The following is a 12795-nucleotide window of genomic DNA, read 5'->3' as shown; positions in this document are numbered from 1 at the left end:
AAGTTCATGATTTCAGCTATTTAAATCTGAAATTTCATGGTGTAATTGTCAGAGTCCTGACTCGAAAAGGAGTTGTGGGGGAGAGGGTTGCAATGATATTGTAGGGGAGTTATGGTACTGGTACCCTTACTTTTGCACTGCTGCTGTGGGCAGTGCTGCCTTCAGAACTGGCAGGTGGAGAGTAGTCGCTACTGGCCAGGAGCCCAACTCTGAAGAGTCACCGCCAGCAGCAGCACAGAATTAAGGATGGCATGGTATGGTATTGCCACCCTTACTTCTGTGCTGCTGCTGGCAGGGCGCTGCCTTCGTAACTGGGAGCCTGGCCAGCAACCGCCGCTCTCCAGCTGCCCAGCTCTGAAGGCAGCACAGATGTAAGGGTGACCCTCCTGCAGCTCCCTTTTGGGTTAGGACCTCCAATTTGAGAAACTCTGGTCTCCCCCTGAAATGTGTATAGTATAGGGTTAAAGCAGACAAAAGACCAGATTTCATGGGGTAAGACCAGATTTCATGGTCCGTGACTCATTTTTCATGGCTGTCAATTTGGTAGGGCCCTAAATATAACACCTGGTAAATAATCTTTTCACTGGTCAGTATGGAATTATTAAGCTGGCTTCATTAGGCTCAGATCACTTCACAGCCCCCCAAGTTCTGTGCACAGTCCCAGAGTTCCCACTTTTTCTGTCAGTTTGGATCTCACACTACGTGAGGGGGTAGAAAGTGGATGGGCTATAGTTAGTGTGTGTGGCTACAGTCAGAGCATAAGTAGGTAAATGACATTCAGCTTGGGTCTGTATTAGACATTTTGTGGAGCATCACCTTGGAAGTCTCTCTGTCAGGGAGATGCAGGCAATGCAGTGATCCAGAGTTGGTACACAGACAATCTCTGCACGAATGGCCTAGGTTTCTGCTGATTGTCTAGGTTTGGAGGTAGGCCCTACAACCTTCATCACAGGAGGATGGCAGCTAACACCACCCCCATCACCAGAGGATGGTATGGGAACTTTGCGGAAAGCTCTGCACTCCCTCTGCAGGCTTTTCTACAGAAGGGAATAATCTGGATCTTGGTGATTCGAGCAGGGGGATGGAAAATCATGATTACTGTGTTTTATTTCTGTCTCTGCCAATAATTTGCTTGTATGACCTTGGCCAAATCATGTGGGGTGTAATTCTGGCCTCACTGAAGTCGGTGAGAATTTTGCCATTATCTTAAAAAAGATGGGGATTTCACCCTTAAACTCTCCCTGGCCATACTTACAAATCTGTAAAATGGGTACAATGTTATAAAAGTTTTCTACATCAAAGAGTATTGTAAAGACTAAATATTTTTCAAGTGCTCTAGGATTATTTTGACATGCTCTATATAAATGCAAATTGTTTGTATTTTTCTTAAATTATACATGGGGATCAATTCTTTAGTCTTGGCTTAGATAAGTGTTTCAACATATCATTTTTTTTTAACAGTTATCTTTTTTTAGCCCTACTCCAAGTCGTTACAAAATTCTTCTAGAAGCCAAAGCCTTTCCCTCCGACCATGTAAGAAATTCATATTTCACCATATTTGTATTATTAATCATATTTTGGAAAGAGTATCAGTAGCCTGATTTGAATATTTATTAGCTAATCTGGTCCAAATACCATTACAATAAAAATAAAAACTGTCAGATGCTTTTGAGCTCAGCATGTTTTACAGATTGTAGTTTTATTCCTTTCGTTCAAATAAAAAATGCTACAAGATGAAAAGATTGAATGGGTACATTGATTTATTAGTCTTTTTAAAGACATTGAACAAACTGCTGGCCTAAATCAACTGAAGTTGTAGCTGTTTTATTAATTCATGTTGCTGTTTTACTTTATGGAAACCAAATCAATAGAAAACTCACAACATTAACACTTGAATATCCCCAGACAGAGATGGAAATACTTGTTTTTTAGCACTTTAAATTACTAGTTCAAACATAATTTGTGTGCTATGAAATAGGAGACAATAGTTCGTGCGTCACAGCTTACAGCAAATTAATCTTCGAGTTTGTGGCCCAGTGCTACTTAATCATCAACTCGGTAAACTTTTGGAAATTGATAAGAAATTTTATCTTTAAGGCACAATAAAATGACACCAAATACCACTCATAGGATTATTTGTAATAAAGACAGTTACACAGATGCATGAAGTTCAGATCGCCTTTATTCTAGGCTACAGAGCTCAACAGTACATTTGCCTTTGTTCACTTTAACTTCATTTCTGCACACTCTGTGCCCTCTATTTATGTTCCTTTGACACCCCAATAATAAGCTGTACAACTGCCCTCACCTCAGACCACTGTACTATAATTAACTATCTATATCACAATATTTCTGTTTGACTATATTTGACATTACACCCCCAAATATTATCAATACAGTATCTTTAGTGATAAAACAATTGGCTGAGATATTCAAAGCTGTCTTGGAGATATAGACATTGGGTGGAATTATTATTAGTAGTGCCTATGAGCCCTAGTCATGGACTAGAACCCCATTGTGTGTGTTAGATGCTGTTCAATCACAGAACGAAAGACAGTTCCTACTTCAAAGAGCCTTGGCTAACTGAAGTCAATAGGAGTTTTGACCCATTGAATTTAATGGGGCCAGGATTTCACCCACTAATTTAATGAAAGATGAGTGTGTAGAAATCTCAGCCGTTTCTTTTAAAATCTCTGTTTTGCTAAATTGTACTACGTTAAATTCTTTTCCAGTATGCTGTTGAGTCTCAGCTTCAGCTTCATGGACTTGATGTGGAGAAATGCATGCTCATGATACAGCCACGCAAGGTTTGAGGGATATAAATGTCAGAACGCTGCTCTCCTTGTTAACATTGGCTATATATGCGTAGTTAGCATTAGCTATATATGTGTAGTTAGTACAAGAATGGAGGTGTTGTCCCCCAAATTCTTTAGCATCTGCTGTCATTTGTTATGCATATGCATTTCTTCTATTTCTATTCATGTGCCTAGAATTTTCAGATAAACTTATCAATGGCCACTAATTGTCTTTTTTGTTGCTCTCCATACATTTCTAACTTTAAGGACCAATATTAGCTTTGTTGTCTGACTTAAATTGCTGGACTTATCTCTTAGGAAGAAAATAATCTTTCAAAACCGTTACTTTATAGTACATTTTCTGATTGCCATAACACAATAGGCTCCTCAGAGAACGCAAAATTCAGAAGCATCAGCATGTATCTTCCTTATAGTTTTCTGTCTTAAAAGATTGCCATAAAGACAACATACTGTATCTTTATTATCACAACCTAAGGAAAGGGCCTGCTTCAAGAAATATTTAATTCAGATTATTTAGAGAGATTGCATTACCATCCCTTCTCAACATTAAGAACTTTGCCACCTAACTATAGTATGGATGATGATCATTGGATTCTAAAATCTGAGTAATCTTGTGAGGAGAGAGAGCCTACTCCTGAATCCTTGATAGATGTTCAAAGATTGTTAAGATAATAGCAGTTACTTCCAATTTAGCAAATTTTACCCAAGCTATTTGCAGTAGCAAATTTAATTTCATTCTGAGTTTTCACTGCCTAGGTGATCCCTAGATAGTGGTGTTTTTACATGCTACTTTGTGGGAAGAAATGTGGGGGGGGAAGGAGGCGGAAAATCTTACTACAAAGAATAAAAATTAGATTTTTCTGTTGAAATTTCTTTATATGTAATCACTTCAGGTTTGGGATTTTTTTTGTACTTCTGATTATGTCAGACTTACCATTTTTTGAAATATAAATATGGCAGATTTAGAATGGCTTCCTGCAGGAAACAAAATGTACTGAAAAGTAAGGGTGAGAGCTTATAGACAGCTTTTAAGACTTTTGGGTATCATGATTTTCAAATGCCACATAAAAATCATTATGTATTCTGTTTGCACCAAGATCTTTTTATATTGTAAACTAAAACTGTCTGAAATATTGAGAGGAGTGAAGCACATTGGAAAGCAAAACAAGTGTTTTTAAGAATCTACCACCTAGAAAATAAGTTGCTAATGATTTTTCATTTTTTGAAGTAACCTACTCAAAGGCTATTTCCTGTCTCTATCTTTGTAGATCATTGCTGTGCTAGGATACGCTTTTGATCTCCCTATGCAGGCAGCACAGCACATAGTAAAATATAGATTGTGAAATAAGAAATGACAGTTTCATTACTGCCAGGGTAGATGTAAAACATGTGCTTTAACTTTATTTTAGGGGGAGGAGACCTTGAGAATTGAAGATATCCTTGACATAATTGAGAAGGAAGGGGACTCTGTTGCTGTAATTTTGCTGAGTGGAGTGCAGTACTACACAGGACAGCTGTTTGACATCCCCAGAATAACAAAGGCTGGCCAAGAAAAGGTAGAATTGTTTCAAGACTACTCTAAAATCAGTTTAAAATAATCCTTCCTCCTCCCCACCCCCATGAACTGGACAGGTATGTAACATATAGGGGGTCTATCTAAATCACTCTAAAGATTTATAGAAAGTCATAATCGTATTCTTGAAATCTTATAGGGTGACTTAAAAAAAATCTACAAAAAGGCTATTATTCTTTATTAAATTCTGCAGGACTCTTCCTTAAGAGTTCTGAATGGGGAAGAAAATGATCATCTCAAACCTTAAAACCTACAGCACTGTGCATTAGACTTCTATATTTAAACAGAATTTAGCTATGTTCTCTTTCTTCTCACCCACTCACTGGCAGCTGCTATCACAGCGTTTTGCCTCCAGTCAGTCAGGCAAGGTGAGTTCCTTGTGGAGCTGACAGCTTCTGACTCAGCTGATCAGTTAGCAGGAGACAGGCAGGATACTGAGTATATCACCTTCATGAGATGACTGGTTTTCAATACAATGACTCAGACTTGGAAACTTGCAGCCAGTGTACTAGAGACTTACTGTGAATTCTTTTAACCATCTCGATTGCCTCTGGAATGCAGGGGAAGGTAGAGTCTTAATTAAGTTTTCTTATCAACAAGAGATCGGCAGACTTATCAGGAGGCACATTTTTTTATTGGATATATCTTATCTGACCTAAGATACTCAAGGAATTAACATACTGGATGTTACTGGATTCCTACAAACCTGCAGTGTAGCTGTATCTGAACAGTTAACCCTTTTGAGGCTTCAGTCCTGATCACACCAGGGCTTCCTTTTGTTGTTATACCTTCTGTTTCTCCTCTGCTGAGCCCCTTGGGCACAAATGCAGGTCCTTGAGTTAGCTACAGTGACCATGGGATGCAAACATTGAGTGCACCCACTGAGCAATCTAATTTTTTTAAATGCAACATAAAGCTGCTTTCCCTTGTGCCAGAAACTGTAAGGGAGGACAGGCAATGGCAACTGCATCTGCCCCTTGCCAGGCTTAAAGATGGCATTGCACCTCCTTGCACTGGCTTGGGTGAATTTAGGTCCGCACATTTTAGAGCCACTTAGATCTAGTATTTATGTTTTTATACCATCTTTCTTGAGGATCACCTAGTCCCTTGCTAACTCTAATGAATCAAGCCTCACAACACTGTCTTTTGATTAAAGGGAAGGATAGTCTGATAGAAAGAGGATGTAGCCAAATGCTAGTATACTGTATCAGTTAATATATACTGTATCAGTTAATAAAAGAAGGTTATACTGGGGGTGATGAAAGCATTCACTCACAGGAAAGCTGGAGTTAAGTGCATCAGGCCCTATGTGTTTAGGTATGTATGTGTTTAACTGTTGCATATTTTCAATATTAGGAAAATTAGTCATACATTCTGTACTATGTTTAAGCTTTTCTGGGATTGGTATCTGAGTGTTATCTGAGGCAACTTCTGGTTGGTGACTAGAGAAGAAGTAAACTCCGTAGAGTAGGCAAAGCAAGGTGAAGGTGACTCTGCCTGAGGATTACCTAAAGAAACTACACTATCTGCTAAAAAAACTCCCTGACAAAGCACAGGAACAAATCTGTACAGACACATGCCTAGAACCCAGACCAGGGGTATTCTATTTGCTACCCAAGATCCATAAACCTGGATATCCTGGACGCCCCATCATCTCAGGCATTGGTACCCTAACATCAGGCTTGTCTGGTTATGTAGACTCTCTCCTCAGACCCTACGCTACCAGCACTCCCAGCTATCTTCGAGACACCACTGACTTCCTGAGGAAACTACAATCCATCGGTGATCTTCCAGAAAACACCATCCTGGCCACTATGGACGTAGAAGCCCTCTACACCAATATTCCACACAAAGATGGACTACAAGCTATCAGGAACAGTAGCCCTGATAATGTCACAGCTAACCTGGTGGCTGAACTTTGTGATTTTGTCCTCACCCACAACTATTTCACATTTGGGGACAATATATACCTTCAAGTCAGCGGCACTGCTATGGGTACCCGCATGGCCCCACAATGTGCCAACATTTTTATGGCTGACTTAGAACAACGTTTCCTTAGCTCTCGTCCCCTAATGCCCCTACTCTACTTGCGCTACATTGATGACATCTTCATCATCTGGACCCATGGAAAAGAAGCCCTTGAGGAATTTCACCATGATTTCAATAATTTCCATCCCACCATCAACCTCAGCCTAGATCAATCCACACAAGGGGTCCATTTCCTGGACACTACTGTGCTAATAAGCGATGGTCACATAAATACCACCCTATACCGGAAACCTACTGACCGCTACACTTACCTACATGCCTCCAGCTTCCATCCAGGACACACCACACGATCCATTGTCTACAGCCAAGCTCTAAAATATAACCGCATTTGCTCCAATCCCTCGGATAGAGACAAGCACCTACAAGATCTCTATCAAGCATTCTTAAAACTACAATACCCACCTGCTGAAGTGAAAAAACAGATTGACAGAGCCAGACGAGTACCCAGAAGTCACCTCCTACAAGACAGGCCCAACAAAGAAAATAACAGAACACCACTAGCTGTCACCTTCAGCCCCCAACTAAAACCTCTCCAGCGCATCATCAGAGATCTACAACCTATCCTGAAAGATGATCCTTTACTCTCACAGATCTTGGGAGACAGACCTGTCCTCGCTTACAGACAACCCCCCAACCTAAAGCAAATACTCACCAGCAACCACACATCACTGAACAAAACCACTAACCCAGGAACCTATCCTTGTAACAAACCCCGATGCCAACTCTGTCCACATATCTATTCAAGTGACATCATCATAGGACCTAATCACATCAGCCATACCATCAGGGGCTCGTTCACCTGCACATCTAGCAATGTGATATATGCCATCATGTGCCAGCAATGCCCCTCTGCCATGTACATTGGCCAAACCGGACAGTCTCTACGCAAAAGAATTAATGGACACAAATCTGACATCAGGAATCAAAATACTCAAAAACCAGTGGGAGACAACTTTAACCTGTCTGGTCATTCAGTGACAGACCTGCGGGTGGCTATATTACAACAGAAAAACTTCAAAAACAGACTCCAACGAGAGACTGCTGAGCTAGAATTGATATGCAAACTAGACACAATCAACTCCGGTTTGAATAAAGACTGGGAATGGCTGAGCCATTACAAACATTGAATCTATCTCCCCTTGTAAGTATTCTCACACTTCTTATCAAACTGTCTGTACTGGGCTAGCTTGATTATCACTTCAAAAGTTTATTTTCTCTTAATTAATTGGCCTCTCAGAGTTGGTAAGACAACTGCCACCTGTTTATGCTCTCTGTATGTGTGTATATATATCTCCTCAATATATGTTCCATTCTATATGCATCCGAAGAAGTGGGCTGTAATCCACGAAAGCTTATGCTCTAATAAATTTGTTAGTCTCTAAGGTGCCACAAGTACTCCTGTTCTTCTTTCTGCCTGTAATGGGTCTTAGACACAGGAAAAACTATAGTCCTCATCTCAGAATGAAAAAAGTTCTTGAGGGCATTGTGGGTGCTCTCTGACCTTGGCAAGTCATGTAACCTCTGTCCATGTTGCCCATCTCTTAATTGAACAGCAATTTACCTAGCTCATAGGGGTATTTACAAGCGTTAGGATGAAATCCTGTCCCTTCATAAGGTCATAAGGTTTTTTAGAAAATCCTGATATCCTTTGATGAAAGGCAATCCAAGTAGTATATTATATGTTAGTATATTATTATTAGGAGCTAGAGGTGTATGTATAGGAAGGTGTACAGACCACAATGTCCCCGTTAGAGCTTATTGGTGGATTTGTGCGTATATATATCTAAGTCACACGTTTTATTACTTCTATGTGATAGAAATACTTTAGAGGACAGTGAATTTCCAGCAATCATCCATCGCATTAGCATCAAGAATTGGAAGCCAAATACAGTCTCTTCTGTCTGCAAATCTACAAAGCTTTAATGATTCCAAATAAAGGTGGCATTAGACATGTATCAGTTGAGCACCTACCTCCCTTGAGGAGCCAACTTCCATTGAAAGTCAAGTGTTTTGACTTGGGGAGGGTGGTTTCAGGATCCTAAATTTACTGAAAACTCATGCAACATAAAGATGCAGGTCTAAGCACTATTCATGTGTTGCTGGTCAGGGAGACCTTAAAAGCATGACAAGAAATTTTAGACATTCAAAGACCCTTATAGGTACTGCCCTCTACAATATCTAAATACTATATATTTATACAAAGTCAACAAAGTCTTCTACCGTACTCAGACACCTGAAATATTGAAGACATTTACTTCAGTAATTTCCAGTCTGTGGTCTGTGGAGAGTTCATAGGTGACATGGGTGTTGACTAGGGTTACCATCTTTACCAAATTAAAAAAGAGGACCCTCCACGGGGCCCTGGCCCCGCCCATTTCCCACCCCGGTCCCGGCCCAACTCCACCCCTTCCCCGCCCCTTCCCCGCCCCAACTCCGCCCTAACTCTGCCCCCTCCTCCCTCCCACTCCCAGCCACGCGAAAAGGGCTGCCCGAGTGCTACCAGCTTCATGGTTTGCCGGGCAGCCTCCAGACCCTGCGCCCCTGGCCGGCGCTTCCCCAGCGCAGCTGGAGCCCAGGAGGGGAAGCGCCCAGCTGGGGGCGCAGGGTCTGGAGGCTGCCCGGCAAACCATGAAGCTGGTAGCGCTTGGGCTTCGGGCAGCCCCTATGCCTCCGGACCCTGCGCCGCCGGAGCCCAGGAGGGGAAGTGCCTGGCGGGCGGCTGGGGTCCGGAGGCAAGGGGGCTGCCTGAAGCCCATAGCACTCAGGCAGCTGTTCTGCATGGAACTCTCTCTCCTGCTCCCATCTCTTCAGTTTAAACAGAGCCGAAGAGTCAGGGGAGGAGCAGAGCTGCCGCGGGAGGGGAAGTGCCCGGCCGGCATTTCCCCCCGGACGGGGGTTTGATTGCCGAAAAGCCGGACATGTCCGGGAAAAAACGGACGTATGGTAACCCTAGTGTTGACAGAACTGGTTTGAAGCTGCTTCCACAAGTTTCCAGGCTTCTCCTTACAGAGAAAATCTGAGAAGCCTTTAAAAGCAACTGGAACAGAGGGGATCCAGACTAGCTGTGTATATTAGGGGCCACTGTTACATGAGAGAAGGGGTAGTGGTACATCCCCCTAGACCAGAGCCACAAAGGAGAGAGAAATGTCCAGGAGAAAAGGGAACCAAGACCTTGTCTACTCAAGAAAGTTGCACCATTTTACCAAAGGGTGTGACTTTAAACCAATTTAGTTTAACTAGTGCAAATCACTGTGTGAACACTCTTATTTTGATTTAAATCAGCCCTATTTTGGTTTAGCTGAATTCAATTAGAAATTAAACTGAAATGAGCTGCTCTTAAACCTTGTGTAGACAAGGCCTAAGTGGCAGGGGAGAGAAGAAGATGGCATCCACATTTGATCAGCAGGGGCAGGAAGAACTGTATACATAGGAGGGAGAGATTAATTGAAGAGCTAAATTAGGTATTTTTATTTATTTAAAAAAACAACAACAACCCATTTTTCATATAAAAGATGGTTAAAATATATGAATAATTTGCCAATATTGCTTTATCACATATCTTGATGTAACTGCCACAGAACTATTATGCAATCTCCATTGGGAAGAGGGTGAGTTGCTCAGTTGTCAATGGGAACAAATGAGGTTGATAATCTCTCACTGTAAAAAAAAAAAAAAAAAAAAAAAAAGAGTTCTGGAACCTATGTTTTTACTTCAGACTGAATTATTCCTTTATATTGTATTTCATTACAGACTCACTAGATGGAGAACTCATGTTCACTGTGCAACAAAAGGAATCACTCAGGTTACATCCAAACCCAGACACTTCTTAATCTTTGGGTTATGAATAGATTTAGGGATAAATTATTTACGCTCCTAATCACCCAAATAAAAGTCCTAGAGGAATATTGCCCCTTGTGGCTGATGGAAAACTAGCAAGGAACATCTGAACCCTTTAATTGCCTAATCTGAAGAAGGCATTAATAAATTTGGTAATCTACCAGCAATCATTAATGAAATATCTATATTTACACTACTGCCTGCAACACCATTGAGCACAAAATGCTGCTAACTCAGTTATACAGCCTAGTAAGTGTAGTCCAGGAAAGCATTGACCTGACTTCACTCATTCATCTTTGACAGATCCCAGATAGATTATGAAGAGCAACTGTTCCTCTTTTACAGGAGCTTTCACATGCACTGTTCTGCATGGAACTCTCTCTCCTGCTCCCATCTCTTCAGTTTATATATGAACTATCTTGGAAAGGTTTCTCTCCTCAGTGAACAGGACTCAAGCCATCACACAGATGGCATAATGCTTCATGGAAATAAGCAGATCGGTGAAAGTTGGTTTAAGATGTATCCAAATAAAACAGAAGTGATAACTAGAAAAACTATCCTAAGCTGACCTCATCCTTATCCCCAGCCCCTAAGGCATCAGCACTCCATGTCAGCACTTACTGACATTTAGGTAGGGAAGACTTGCAGTATCACATCACACTAATGCTCTGTACTTTCCATGGCTACCCATTCAACTCCTCACCCTAGTCGTTCTGGCTTTTGGTGGACTGAAGCTCAGCTACCTTAAAGACCACATCTTTCTGCCCCTTTTGGGGATGATGAAACTGTTAGTGGCTAGAATTAAACTCTTAAAAGCCAGTGGCAAAACTTTATCAAAAGGAAGCTGTAATATTTGGGATGCCAAAATAGACTGGAATGAGCTGTAATCATCTAATGTTCAGATCAGAATGCAAGACCCACTACACTGGTGACTAATAAACCAGCACATCTCATGAACAGAAAGTAAAGTAGGGTGAACAGATGAGAAAAGAGAGAAGGAAATGTAAAATGAAAATTGAAAGTGTTATAAGAGAGAAAGGAAATAAATATAATTTGTAAAACAACCCACTAAGTATTGTTGTCAAACAATGTAGCAGAGGGACATGTTCGTCACAGGAAGTCTTTAAAATCTTTTAAACATGGAGTTTAAATGGTACACCACAATGATTGCCCTAAAACTGCTTAAACAGAGGTTTAAGATGCAAGTTCAGAAAGGTCTGAAAAAGTGTTTTAAGAAGACTGAGGTCAATTATTTATGAATTAAATTACTGATTTCCTTTTGAATTTTTTTAAATCAGTTTCCTAAGTTCTCTGCTTAAACTAAGATTCCTCCCAGAGTGAAAACTCTGACACAGACAGCTTCATTAAGCCATTAAATATTAAATGAACTAAATTAAGCTTGAAACATCACCTCAAGCTATTTTTCCATCTTCGGTCTCTCAGATAAATGAAAATTACTACATATTGTGCCAAGCTCTCCTCAGCAGGGTGTAGGCAGTGGAGGGTATAGCATTACTTTCCTTTTTCCATCTTTGCTTTTAGAGGCTAACTCTCTAATCTCCTGAACCACTTAAGAAATGGGCAATTTCTAGGAAACTTTAACTTCTAAGTTCACTTTTGTATAATAAATTATGTAATAAAAATACTGTGCCTTTAGCCCTTTGTGTACAACGTGTACACTATTTTTAATCTCTCTAGTCCCAGTAGGAAATGCTTTAAAATCCTTCATCTTCATTTCTCTTCCTGACTTCCTTTCTAAAATGTCCCAGCTGTGCTTGCGTGAAGCTGTCAATTCTCTCCAAATGTCATTGACCATGCTGAGCTGCTACCTGCCAGTTACCAGCAACTGCCCAGACACTTGCCAACAATGCCTTTCAGAAGTTGAAATAAAGATGAGGATGCAGTGGGGACCACATATCCTTCTCCTCTGCCAAAAGCAGATGGAGAGCTCCCCATGGTCTCTGTAAGCAACAGTCCCACACAGCTCCCCTCCCTGCACAGTTGGTGCAGTGAGAGCTCTTTCAGTTTGCTTTAATTGCCATTTAAAATCTATATAGAGAGAGTCTTACTGTTTACATAACTGTGCCACACATCAGGTAGGGAAGCATGATTATCGCCAGTTCAGAAATGGCAACTTGAGGTTAAAGGGAAATGAAACTTGCCCAAGGTCATACAGGAAGTCCATTGGCACTGAATTCAGATCTTCAAGGTCCCATTCTGGTGCCTTAACCACAAGGTGATCCATCCTTGTAAGGAGTCTTGTGCTACCTCACTGAACTTATTCTTTACAATATGAAGTACCTGAAAAAGAGCACTGTGTAATTCAAAAGCTTGTCTCTTTCATCAAAAGAAGTTAGTCCAATAAAAGATATTACCTCGCCCACCTTGCCTCTTGAATATCCTGGGACCAACACAACTACAACAAAGATATGGCAGACATTTTAAACTACAGGTTTTCTTTGTTCTCTTCTTTCTGCAAAGTGAAGACCACGTAACTTCAGAATGAGAGCATTCACCAAG

General features: G+C 40.9%; 1 protein-coding gene across 6 annotated transcripts in view; it reads left to right on the top strand.

Annotated features, from left to right (window-relative positions):
• Positions 1 to 12795, top strand: part of KYNU (kynureninase) — an 89414-nt gene that overhangs the window by 35416 nt on the left and 41203 nt on the right. For all 6 annotated transcript variants that reach the window (XM_054043893.1, XM_054043891.1, XM_054043890.1 and 3 more), the window contains 3 exons: positions 1462 to 1533; positions 2733 to 2807; positions 4226 to 4372. In XM_054043893.1, the coding sequence (XP_053899868.1) occupies positions 1462 to 1533; positions 2733 to 2807; positions 4226 to 4372 (294 nt within the window). The remainder of the gene's footprint in view (positions 1 to 1461; positions 1534 to 2732; positions 2808 to 4225; positions 4373 to 12795) is intronic.

Source organism: Malaclemys terrapin, chromosome 11 (genome assembly GCF_027887155.1).
Source record: "Malaclemys terrapin pileata isolate rMalTer1 chromosome 11, rMalTer1.hap1, whole genome shotgun sequence".
Lineage (NCBI taxonomy): Eukaryota > Metazoa > Chordata > Testudines > Emydidae > Malaclemys > Malaclemys terrapin.
The sequence above is the reverse complement of the archived record's forward strand: the minus strand, read 5'-3'. Positions and strand labels throughout refer to the sequence as shown.